The sequence below is a fragment of the Dasypus novemcinctus genome, chromosome 6 (assembly GCF_030445035.2).
Source record: "Dasypus novemcinctus isolate mDasNov1 chromosome 6, mDasNov1.1.hap2, whole genome shotgun sequence".
NCBI classification, from domain to species: Eukaryota; Metazoa; Chordata; class Mammalia; order Cingulata; family Dasypodidae; genus Dasypus; species Dasypus novemcinctus.
The window spans coordinates 107,114,278-107,127,118 of record NC_080678.1 but is presented as its reverse complement, the minus strand read 5'-3'; the positions used below and the strand labels follow the sequence as shown (position 1 = coordinate 107,127,118).

At 54.1% G+C, this 12,841-nt stretch overlaps 1 protein-coding gene across 1 annotated transcript in view; it reads left to right on the top strand.

Moving 5' to 3' along the window:
- Nucleotides 1-12,841, top strand: part of LOC131278920 (disks large homolog 5-like) — a 76,957-nt gene that overhangs the window by 33,436 nt on the left and 30,680 nt on the right. Inside the window, 6 exon segments of the mRNA XM_058299557.1 lie at nucleotides 309-621; nucleotides 5,158-5,194; nucleotides 5,197-5,341; nucleotides 6,178-6,303; nucleotides 9,536-9,668; nucleotides 9,971-10,098. Coding sequence (XP_058155540.1) covers nucleotides 309-621; nucleotides 5,158-5,194; nucleotides 5,197-5,341; nucleotides 6,178-6,303; nucleotides 9,536-9,668; nucleotides 9,971-10,098 — 882 coding nt within the window.

Sequence of the window (12,841 nt, the reverse complement as noted above, 5' to 3'; positions counted from 1 at the left end):
CAAAGCTGCGTTGAGCTCCCGTGTGCTGGGCTGCTGCAGCCTTTATTTTTATTTTTTAAAGAACATGGCTTGGCTGTGGAAGATATAAGGTGTTATTTCTAGTAAAACGGGAGGCATAAAATCCTCAGCTCAGCTTCTGGTATTTGTTAAAGGCTGAGAAAGATTCCAGGTTCACGGACACCAGGACTCCATAACTTTCCTTTGTCGGGGGTGTGGGAGAAAGGCGGTCCAGCGCAGTGGCCTCGGCCTAGCAGCTGACTGGGCAGGCCCCCCGCCCCTCCCCGGTGCCCTGGGCACCGCTCCCCTAGGTTCAAGGCAATCCACCATGAGCTGAACAAGGCCACGACCCAGAACAAGGACCTGCAGTGGGAGATGGAGCTGCTGCGGTCGGAGCTGATGGAGCTGCAGACCACGCAAGCGAAGACCGCCAAGGAGTCGGAGAAGTACAAGGAGGAGCGGGATGCAGTGTACAGCAAGTACAAGCTCATCATGAGCGAGCGGGACCAGGTCATCTCTGAGCTGGACAAGCTGCAGACCGAGGTGGAGCTGGCCGAGTCCAAGCTCAAGAGCAGCACATCTGAGAAGAAGGTGGCCAGTGAGGAGATGGAGGCACTGCAACAGGTAGGCAGGGGGACGGTGGCCGTCCAGCATCTTCTAAAGCAGCCAGGGAGGAGGGGGCTGCAGTGGGCACGGCGGCCGGTCAGAAGCCGCCTTCCGAGTTGGCATGAAGGCCTGCTCGTTTTCGCCCGAAACGCTGGCTGAGTTTTGGACGCTGCCCAGGCACCCTCACACCCAGACCCATGGTGAAGCAATAGTAGATAATCTTGAAAAGTCAGGGGCTAGAGCAAGGGCTTGCTTGTGAAGGAGAAAGATGCCGAGAGCAAGTCCCCAAAGCTGTCGATGGGTCTGGAAGTGTTCCCTCAGTCGTGGGCATTTGCTTATTAAAGGGGTGGTCAGCATTCTTCCGGGAAGATGTTATCCTGGGTTGACCCTGAAGCCCTCCTCCTCAAGCCTTGCTCCCTGGGGGTCTTACCTCCAGGGTCAAGGGAAGGCTTGCTCATTAGCACCAGCATTGGGCCACTCTGCTGGAATCCTGTGCCTTCAGTGTGGAGTTTTTGAAGACTTCCTACCTGGTCACCCCAGGCCTTCCTCAGGGTCACTGCTGACCCCAAGGCCATCTGTGTCCAGCAGGAGCTCCCCCCGTATTTGAGCTTCCCTTTTACATCTTTCAGCTCTGCTGTGTGCTGCTGAACTTGATCGTAGTGAATGTTCTCCCCATCAAAACCATCTGTTTATGCCTCTCCACGTTGCTGCTTTCCTTGGCAGCTCAGTCAGAATGTAGGTTTTAAGGTTGGTCTGTGAGAAACAAGAAGCAAGGTGTTACGGGTGGGGCAGCTTGGCAGGGGGAGGTGGGCACTGGGTGGTCACAGCCAGACCCCTCCCCTCTACCAAGCATGGCACAGGGCTGGTGCCTGAGAGGCGTCCAGGGCCCTGCGAGGCTTTCTTCCTGTGCCGGGGATGCCAGGGGTGCCAGGGACCGCGGGCCTGCGAGGGACACAGCCTTGTGCTTGCAGGGGACCTCCGCAGCTGGGGGCCGCTCTATGCTTCGGCTTCTTCACCTGCAAAGTGGGGAAGACAGTGGCAGCTGCCTCCCAGGGCTGTGACGATCAAATGGTTGAATGTAGAAAAAGCACGTAGAGTGGGCCCCATGAGACTTAGGAACAACTTGACTCTACTTTTATTATTAAGGTTAGTATTATTCTCATCGGAAGCTTACTGCCCTGTGTATATCAGGTTGAACCATACGAAATCGTGTTTTTGTAGGTAAAAGAGGGTCACATAATGGCAATTTCATTCAAAAGGACTGAGACTTCTCTAGCTGGTGGTTGAAAAGCAATAGGGTATACTTTTTATGTTGATGGATTTTTTGAAAAGATGTTGAAGGAATTTCTAATAAGGAAAGTTAATGCATTAGAACTCCGTAATGGTCCCAGGAAAACTATCAACTCATTTTCGCCTTCTGGGATTTAAGTAATTAATTTTGGGGGTGGGGGCGAGTGGATATTGTCCATATCAGAAAGGGAAACAAAATGACTAGGAAGAAAACTGAAAATGACTGAGTCAGTAAGTAAACAAAAGGGTCAAGGAAGAGCAGATGCAGAAAAGTGGATGGCGCAGGTGACGTGCAGTGGGGCGGCGGGGCTGCCTGGGGGGCGTCTGCCGCTGGAGGAGTTGTGCCCTTTGAGGAAGTCTGAAAACACAGGGAGTGTGGGCAGATCAATGCCCGCCTTGCCCTGGGTGCTAGCTCCAGGAATGAGCTCACTGCCGCCGGCTGCTTGCCCAGTGCACTCGAGAACAGAGTGCGCTTCCTGGACTGTGGGGGGGGGTCTTGGCTGAGCATGGAGCCTGCCGGCCAGCTGAGCTGGAATCTTTTCTAGGCTCTGTTCCAAATCGGCAGGCGGGAGAGGAGAGCCTCTCACTTCCCCGGCAGCCAAGGGCTTCCGGGGCTGAAATGCTCGGCTCCCTTCTGCACTTTGCCTGGCCTCCAGATGCACCACATCACCCAGTGGCCTGGGCCTTCCTGGGTCTGACCCTCTCCCTGGGCACACCTCCCTGCTTTCCATGCCTCGCCACAGTGCCCTGTCCAGGGCCTCAGCCATGGTGACCTGCTCCCCAGATCTCAGAATCAGCTGCTTTTTGTCTCTGGTGCAATTCGGGCTTCCCTGGCAGTCTCTGCCCTTCTCTCTGCACCTCTCTTCCCACCCTCCCTTCTGCCTTCCTTTCCTCGGTCCACTCCCCTTCCCATGCCTTTCTCCTGAATGGGCAGGAAGGGCCCAGGAGGTCCGGATGCCAATCAGGGCCTTTGCCCAGCCCTGGCACCAGCTCTGCTCTGGGCGCCAGGCCCACTGTGGACGCCAGGTCCTCTCCAGAATCTGGGTCTGCTCTGGGTGTTGGGTCAGCTCTGGACACCAGATCCCTCTGCCTTCCCTTCTGCTTCCCAGCTGCTGCGTGGGCCTGTCCTGGACCACGCCCCCAGCCTCTGGCCATCAGCTGACCTGGTCCAGTTGGGGCTTGTGGCCCTCTGGTGGACCAAGGTGCTGCCTGGGGCGGGGTGGGGTGGGCACTGCCATTGGTCACAAGTTCTCCCCAGGTGCTGGGTCGCTTCCCAGGTCAGGCCCCTCCAACCAAGCCCCCAGCTCACAGAAAGGATGGCGTGGCTGCCTGGCACAGTGGCTGCTGCGTCCCTGCCCCCCCATCGCCCGGGCAATGGCAGTGCCCCTTTAGGAGCGGAGCTCAGCTGTGGTGGAGAGAGCCTGAGCAGTGTGGGAGAGGAAAGGAGCAGGAAGGAGTTTTGGAGCTATTCAGGAGCAGGGAAGGCAGCAGGAGACGGGACTCTGAGAGGAGCATCTGGGGGGCTGGGCTGCAGCCCAGGGGCCTTTTGAATTGGCCTCAGGCCTGGGCCAGGCAAGTGGTGGGAAAACCAGCATGTTCTTCCCCAACCTGGGGCCCCAGCCCTGCCCAGGGGCTGTGGGGAGAGACCTTGGGGGGTGCATGGTGTAGAGGGAGGAACTCTGGAGTGAGAGTTGGAAGGCCGGGGTCCGGGCTCAGCGCTCCCACCAGCGGGGGCCTTGGGGGACCTCTCGGATCCTGAGGTTCCTCGGCAGCAAACCAGGCTCCCACAGAGGGCCCTCTCGGGGCCTCTCAGCTCCCGAATTGCAGCGCTCCTTATGAGTTACCGCCTTCCTGCCCCTCCACAGACCTAAGTGCAGAGCTGCTGTGCTGCTTACAAGGAAATAGTCTTTTTGGATGAATTCACTTCTGGGACCCACAGGGCTGAGGGGCCCAGGGGGAAGGAGAGGGGGAGGGCAAAAGCCACCTCCCCTTGGGGTCTCCACCTCTGGACGGCAAAGTGAGATGGCTCTGTACCAGAGTGGAACTAGGTACTAAGACCTCTCAGATCCTGAACTCGATGAATCCCGAGCAGAGTAAAACGGCAGGTTTTAAGAGTGTGATTGCTGAACGTGTTGCTTATTATAACACTTGACAGAAGAGTAATACAAATAAGGGTTTCCTTTCAAAATAGCAAACTGGACACTGCATAAGAGTGAAGAGAACTGCGGAAAACGGAAAGTAAAGTGATTGAAATTGATCTTGTGAAATGTGAGGTCTGAGCAGAGCGGGTCAGAGGCCTTGCTGATTTCCGGCGTATTTGTGGTGCAGTTGCCCCAGCCCTTTCCAACACTGCTTGAGAGGTGGGGGCAGCTCCAGGGTGATGCCTAGGATCTTCCCCTGTCTCCTTCGTCCTGGTGTCTTGGTGAGGACCCGAGGTCTTTTTGAATTTGTTTTCAGCAGAGGCGGTTCTCTTCTCTTCCATGGAGAGGTAGCTGGGTATGCTCTTCATTTGTCTTCCTTGGCCTTATGCAGAGGTGGAGATGGCCCATGTGGAAATGAATGTCATGGTCATACGCGGCTTGCCGTTGAGCTCGAAGCAGAGATGGTTTTTGCGCTAGACACTTGCTTTGTCATTTGGCCTTTTTCCCTTCTTAAAGTTTGTAGAAGCATAGAGAGAGCTTTCTACATGAGTGCTTATAAAAGTTCCATATGAGATTTTAGTGGAGCATGCAATTCTTTGAGGAGGTGTCAAGATACAGATGCTTCATATTTCAGCTTTTTAAGCAAGCTGAGATAAACAGTTCTTCAGCAAAAATTCCTGGAGTTTTAGCCTTTAAAAATAATGCAGCCTGCCAGATTATAAAAACCGGTATGGCAGACACAGAAGGTGGGGCAAGCATTCTTTTCCTGCCTGGAGCGTGGGGGCAGTGCAGCCTCGCCCCATGACGTTTTGTTGCCAGCCCTTTAGAGAGATGTAGCACGCTCTTGCAGATAGAAGCCAGTTAGGGGCTGGCCAGGGCGTCTGACAAAGCCCTCAGCCGGGGCCTCCGCTGAGCCGGGCGTGGACTGGGCCCCTCATCAGGAGCCCGAGCTGTGGCTGTGGACATGGGGGTTGCGGGCCCAGGAGAAGGAGCGGCTGTTGGCTTTGGCTGTGGCTGTGATCTGAGCCTCCCCCAAACCTAGAGCTTTGGCTCCAGCCCTGATCCTGGTAGGAGCCAGGAAGCCCCACAAAAGTCCCCTCTGCTTGTCCCCTCACCCCCTCAGATCAAAGACACAGTGACAATGGACGCTGGGAGAGCCAACAGGAGGTTGAAATCCTTCGAAAGCAGTGCAAGGCTTTGTGCCAGGAGCTGAAGGAAGCCCTCCAGGAGGCAGATGTGGCCAAGTGCCGGCAGGACTGGGCCTTCCAGGAGTGAGACAAGATCGTGGCAGAGTGTGACAGCATCCGGTAGGCACCGCTCCCCCCCCCCGGGGACCCTGCCAGTAGCGAGCCCCTTAGTGCGCAGTGTGGGCTGGAGGGTGTGGCCAGGGAGGCCCCGGCAGGGGTGGGGAAGGAGTGGTGGGCTCCCTGTCTGCTCCCGCTCTGACCCTGCTCTGACCCTCTCTGTGGTTTCTCCGGGGTGCAGTCCTTGCTCAGGGCCCAGGTATGGGGTTTGGGGCCGTGGAGAGGTGGGGACCAGCCCCTGGGCACAGCAGCATCAGGCGGTTCCGGAAGTGGCACAGAGCCCAGGCTCCCATGTTGCCAAGGCTGCCCATGCCCACCTCCTCTCTGGAACAGCTGAGGTAGTCCTAGGGTCCTCAAAGCCACAGGTCACTTTAGGAGAGCCATGCCACACCTGGCCTGTGCCCTGGAGGGGCTCAGACCTGCAGAGGTGTGAGCCTGGGGCTCCCGCCTGGCTGTGGGTTGGGGGGTGGCTCCAGAAAACCCCTAGACACGTGGGCTCTGCAGCACAGGCTGCCAGGTGGGCTGGGGGCTCATGGAAGAGGAGACCTCCCAGGTGGGTCTTGAGCCAGGTGGGAGTGAGCATCTGCAGGAGGGTGGGGCAGGGAGGAGGGTGGTCTGTAACTCCAGGCACGTTGAGGGGGAAACAGTGGGAAGAGCCTGGATCCTGCTGCTGCTTGCTCGGGGGTCCTCCCTGTCCCCTCGTCTCATGATGGACTCGGCCTGGATGATCACCCCCCAGCTCCCCAGCCTCCTTCTGTGCATCTAGAAGTGTCCATTGCAGGCCCTCGAGCTTTCCACGCCTCTTGTGCTGACCTTGCCCACTGCCCCCTCTCTGCCAGGACGCTGTGTGACAACCTGCAGCGGGAGCGGGACTGGGCGGTGAGCGAGCTGGCCGAGGCCCTGCGCAGCCTGGACGACATGCGCAAGCAGAAGAATGACATCAGCCGGGAGCTCAAGGAGCTCAAGTATGCTGGGGTGGGCGCCTTGGGGACGAGGCAAGGGCTTTTCCCCACATGCAGCCTGGGCACCGTGTCCTTCTCTCTGCCCCGCTCCGTCAGTCCGTAGGGCAGGTCTCAGTGCCGCCTTTTTTTTTAAAAGATTTATTTCTCCCCATCCCCTCATTGTTTGCACTCGCTGTGTCCATTTGTCTTCCTTGTTTCTTCAGGAGGCACTGGGAACTGAACCCAGGACCTCCGATGTGGGAGGGTGGCACCTCATCGCTTGAGCCACCTCTGTTCCCTGCTTTGTTGTGTCTCTCTCATTATGTTTTTCTTCTTGTGTCCCTTGTTGCGTCACTCTGTTGCACCTGCCCATCACTTCAGCTTGTCTTCTTTAGGAGGCACCAGGAACCGAACCAGGGACCTCCCATGTGGTAGAAAGGAGCTCAGTTGCTTGAGCCACATCTGCATCCCTCACTAGAAATTCTTTAGAGCGCTGCAGAACGTGTCCCCAACCCCTCCATCAGCAGGATCCATATGTGAAGTCACAAAGGAGGAAAGCCTTGCAATGCAGTCTGTCCAGGCAGTCTGCCTGGGGACTTGCCAGCCATTCATTCATTCTGTGATGTTGGTTGAGGATGTCCTCGGCCCTCTGGACAGCCGTGGGCAGACAGTGCTGAGCCAGCAAAGTCCCTAGGAGGAGCTGGATAAATGGGGCCGTTAGAGAGACAAATATGTCAACAATGAAAATAGTCATGACTTTGAGTCAATGTTTCCAAGGCAGCATATCTCAGGCTCATCCGTCCACTCTGCTTGTGTTATGAGGCTGTCCATTTAGAGGAGAATCTTTGGGGTATCAGACATCCTCCCTGTGGTTCCAGCTTGCTCCCAGGAGAGCCATTTAAGGCATGATAGCCTTTAGCAGTGGTTGATAAAAGAAAGATCACACTTTAACCGTAGAAAGTGGCAGAGCCCAATACTCATCAGTGTAATAGAGAGAACTTGAACTTGAGAAGCAGTGGTTCTCTGTACATTGGGAGTTTTCCTATGCTGATAGTGTGGGGAAGGGGAGTTAAGACCTGGTGTGTTGTGTGAGTGTACAAGCCTGCACACACTTGAGCAGTGGCCTTTGAGGGAGTTGACAGTGCTTCCTCCTCCATTCAGTAAAATCTAATATTTATTCTGAAAAATCAAACCAGAATCTCCAGGGTTTGAGTGCTCTAAGAAAAGTCTCAGGCGTTTGGAACCTAAGTGTCCAACTCCCCCTGCCAGGCGCCCGCCTTGGCTCTCATGAGCAATGGATCTAAATTAAGTTAAATCCTGGAACCTCTGGAGCTTGAACCTGGGAGAAGGTTTTGCATTTTAATTGCACCAGAGATGCCTGGAACTTTCAAGCATCTTCCATTTGTTCCTTTGGCATACTTGGATTTGTACCTTCTCTCTGCTAAGCTCCTAAGTTCTCTAACCCGTGATGCTGACGAGGGGTCAGTGCTGCTCCCGAGGAAGCCCCCAGCCTGTGGGAGCACAGGTATGCACCCGATCAGATGACAGCGGGGGCGAGTGCAGCAAGCATTAAATGCAGAGCACTGGCCGAGGGCTGTGGGACCCTGGTGGAAGCACCCTTCACCTGGTCTGGGGTGGGGACTGGCGGTGTCCCAGGAAGGCCAAGCAGCCTTTGGAGATGGCCAGAAAGACCTCGGGCCGGCCAGAGCTGTGGGCTTGGGGGAGGGCACACTTGAGCAGGAAATGAGCAGGTTACAAAAGAGTGTCCCTGGGCTGAAGGGTCACACCGATGAACCCGGAAAGGGGATTTGGGTTTTAGGAAGAAGGGGCATCACTTGCAAGTCATCAGGATATCGAGTCTTTTGTCATCTTTTTCATGGCTTTTTGCAGAGCTGAAGTTTTTAATTTCACCAGTCCTTTTTATCTTCCCCTAGCCCAAGTCTTGAAAATTTTCTCCTATATGTCCTTCTCAGAGTTTTGTGGTTTTAAATTTTACATTTAAATCTACAAAATTAAATTAAAAATTGAACCCATGATCCATTTTGAGTTAATTCATAGAAGTTTTGAGGTTTAGATCATTACTTTTTTGCCTGTGGTGTTCAGGTGCTCCAGCACTGTTTGTTGAACGGACCATCCTTCCACTACTGGCGTTGGTTTCATCCACATTGTTAAAAATCCGTTGCCCTTTGCTTGTGAGGATCTGTTTCTAGGCTCTCTATTTCATACCATTGATCTGTGTCAGTACCACACAGTCCCAATCAATGTAGTATATAATATGTTTTGAAGTCAGGTAGTGAGTCCTCAATTTATTCTTCCTTTTTGTATTAGCCAAAGCGATGCTGAGGCAAAGTACCAGAAATATATTGGCTTTTAAAAGGGTATTTATTTGGGGTAGAAGCTTACAGTCACCAGGCCATAAAGCATCAGGTACTTCCCTCACCAAAGTTGCCACGTGGTGGAGCATGATGGCTGCCATCGTCTTCGAGTTCTGCCTCCTTACCCCACCAAGGCTCGGTGTCCTGGCTTCCTTCAGCATTGCTGGGATAAGTCCCATCTCTCTCTCCAGTCTTGGCTGCTCTCTTCCTTCCACAAGGTCAGCTATGGACTGTCAGGCTCTCTCTCTTTTTGGGGTCTCTACTGTGTCTACTCCTCTCTGTTCCTCTCCTGTGTGTTTACTTCCCAGGGCTCCAGCATCCAAAACTCTTAACTGCCTCCTCTGCCATGTTGTTTTTCTGTGAGTCTGCCTCCACATTCTACTGGCCCAATCCAAGCCCTAATCATAATTTAATCAAGTAAAAGTGAAACCTAAATTCAACACAATTATAAGGGTATCACTAGCCCAGAGGAACAGACCAGTTTACAAACATAATCAGTATTTCTTTTTGGAATTCCTCAGTAATATCAAACTGCCACACTTTTCAAAATTGTTTTGGTCATTTTAGTTCCTTTTCTCTTCTGTATAAATATTAGATAGTCTCATTCACACCTACAAGAAAAAATCTTGCTGGAATTTTGGTAGGAAATGCATCAAACGTATAGATCAATTTGTAAAGGATTTGAGTCTTCCTTAAAAAAACACAGTAACCAACCACCGTGAAAACCCACTGAGACTGAAGGGGCCATGACTGACCCTCCAGATTGATTGGGAAGCTAGCGTGAGGGGAGGGGGGAAAGGAGTGCATTCAGCTTGGGCTGGGAGCTGGGACAGGCTGGGTGCTTCCCCGCCCAGAGAGCTGCCCCAGGACCCTCTCCGCAGGGAGCAGATGGAATCCCAGTTAGAGAAGGAGGCCTGGTTCCGACAGCTGATGGCCCACAGCTCCCACGACTTGGCCATCGACACGGATTCCATGGAGTGGGAAACGGAAGTGGTAGAGTTTGAGAGGGAGATGGTGAGTTGCCTTTGGGGAGTGTGAGGGTGGCACCCAAGCTGGGTGGCAGCACGTCGGTCTCCTGTGTCACATGGCAGATGCCAGCATGCATGCAGAAGGCAGAGGGAGGAGCAGAGAGTAGGGGGGAGGTGGCACCGCGAGGACATGTGTCTGTCTGCAGTGGCTGACAGGCAGGGGCAGCTGTTCGCAGGTTTCCAGCCGGGGCCCCGGGCTCCGTCAGGCACGGTGAGGGGACTTGGGGGTTTGAGAGCCAAACCTTCCTCCTTGGCACTCAGTCAAGTGTGCTGCTGCTGCTTTGACAGGAGAATGTGGATTTAAAGGCACTCGGGTTTGAAATGGCAGAACGCGTGAACGAGCCCTGCTTCCTGGGGGACTGTGGCATATTTGTCACTAAAGTGGACAAAGGGAGTGTTGCTGATGGCAGGTTAAGGTAAGAACCAAGGAGCCCCAGGCCCTGGAGGGAAGGGGTCCCCTCCAACCCAATGCAAGGGGCCGTCTCCCAGCGGGCCCTGAGAGCGCCAGGCAGCGACTAAACCCGTGTGCCTGCGGGGCGTCCGTCCAAGGCCTGCAGGCGCGGCTGCTAATTTTGTTCTTGTAGGAACCTCCCTGCCTCTCAGTTGCCTCTGCCTCTGCTTTCCCCCTGTCACCAAGGTGCTGCCACTTGCTCCTCTGACTAGGAAAGGTCTCGGTGGAATGAGTAAAAGCATAGGGCATGCCTGCTCATGCCTTGGAATAGGAATGACTGAAAATACTGTGTGCTTCCACAGTTCTTACTGTTTGCTCCATGTATATAAATAAATTCATTAATCTTTACCATCCTATGAGGAAGATGCTTTATTACTCCCCTTTTACAGATGAGGATACTGAGGCACAGAGGGCCTATGTCACTTGCAGAAGGTCACTCAAGGTTGGGTAGAACTCAGTCCAGGCAGCCCAGCTCTAAGTCTGCTGTTAGGTTGGTGCAAAAGTAATTGTGATTCAGACCATGAATTTTAAATCATTATAACTAGGTTCAAACACATCTTTATTACTCAAAATAGGAACCATTACAATCAACACTTTTTTGCCAATGAGAAATAAGTTTGTTTATTCCTGTAGCATAAAAATCCTTACTTCGGGATTTGATGAACTCTTGGAAAGCATTTTCTGCATCCTGCTGGTTGTGGAAGCATTTTCCCTGCAAAAAGTTGTCAAGATGCTTCAAGAAGTGGTGGTCAGTTGGTGAGAGGTCAGATGAATATGGCGGACGAGGCAAAACTTAGTAGCCCAGTTCTTTCCCTTTTGAAGCATTGGTTGTGCGACATGTGGTTGGGTATTGCCAAGGAGAAGACTTGGGCCCTTTCTGTTGACCAATGCTGGCTGCAGGCATTGCAGTCTTAGAGCATCTCATCGATTTGCTGAGCATACTTCCCAGATGTTATGGTTTCACTGGGATTCAGAAAGCTGTGGTTGATAGACCGGCAGCAGACCAACCAACAGTGACCATGACCTTTTTTGGTGCAAATTAGGCTTTGGGAAGTGCTTTGGAGCTTCTTGGTCCAACCACTGAGCTGGTCATTCCCGGTTGTCATATATAATCCACGTTTCATTGCACATCACAATCCCATCTGCTGCGGCTTGCTCGGTCGGTAGAGGTGGGGTCTGGCTGCGGACGAGGGGTCGGTCCAGCTCTGGACGAGGGGTCGGTCCCGCTTGAGACGAGGGGTCGGTCCCACTTGGGACGAGGGGTCGGTCCGGCAGCAGACGAGGGATCGGTCTCACAAGGGGTGGCGCGGTTCGGCTGACGGGGTCGCCCGGCGAAGCCGGCGACGAAGGGGTCGCCCGGCGAAGCCGGCGACGAAGGGGTCGCCCGGAGAAGCCGGCGACGAAGGGGTCGCCCGGCGAAGCCGGCGACGAAGGGGTCGCCCGGAGAAGCAGGCGACGAACTGGGGACAAGGGAGGCCAGGCCCTTGTCGGGGGCTCTCAGGACTGGAGGGCGCACGGCAGAAGAACCACCGCGGAGACAAGGTAAACACGCAAGTCCACTTTACTAAGGGAGAGGCAACAGTTTTATAGGGGCTGGGGAAGGCTGATTGGTCGAAGCCACGCCCTGTTCTGATTGGTTGCCGGCGAAAGGTCAGTGGGCGGTACTGGACGGGGGAGGGGTGGTGGTTAGGGATTGGCTGTCGCTGTTGCTGGGGGAAGGGGCAGGGTTTAGGGATTGGTGGCTGCTGTTGCTGGGGTGGAGGGCAGACTGGATTTTTCCGCCCACGCCTGGCTGTTGCTGCTGTCGGGGGAGGGGAAAAGGGCGGGCTGGATTTTTCCGCCCACACCTGGCTGTTGCTGCTGTCGGGGGAGGGGAAAAGGGCGGGCTGGATTTTTCCGCCCACACCTGGCTGTTGTTGCTGTCGGGGGAGGGAAAAAGGGCAGACTGGAATTTTCTGCCCTGCGCCTGCGCAGGGAGAAAGAAGAAGGGTGCCGCCCTACAGGCATCGTGTGGCGCCATCCGGGAGGAGGGGCGGCCGCGGAAGCATGGCCGCCGAGAAGGGGAGACCCGAGGGCACTCTGCGCCCATGCCAAGCTCCCTTCAGGGGTGGCGGTGAGTCCGACCAGCCACCCTATTATGGGGGCAGCGGCTTGGCCTGCCGCGGCCGCTCCCCCGCCAGGCCAGCAAACCACACTTCAGCCCGAGGGGTGACCGCACCCATCGAGAAATGGTTCCTTATTGTTGCATAGAAAAGGAGAAGATGACACTTTGACGATTTTTTTGAATTTCGGTTAGCTCTTGAGGCACCACTTATCAAGCTTTTTCACCTTTCCAATTTGCTTCAAATGCTGAACAACTATAGAACGGTCAACGTTGAGTTCTTCGGCAACTTCTCTTATAGTTGTAAGAGGATCAGCTTTGACGATTGCCTTCAAATGGTTGTTGTCAACTTCCAGTGGCCAGCCACTATGCTCCCTCATCTTCAAGGTTCTCATCTCCTTTGCAAAACTTCTTGAACCAACACTGCACTGTATGTTCGTTAGCAGTTGCTGGGCCAAGTGTGGTGTTCATGTTGTGAGTTGTCTTTGCTGCCTTACAACCCATTCTGAACTCAAGTAAGAAAATCACTTGAATTTTTTTTTCTAACATCATTTCCATAGCCAAAATAAATACAAAATAAACAGCAAGTAATGTCATTAGCAAAAAA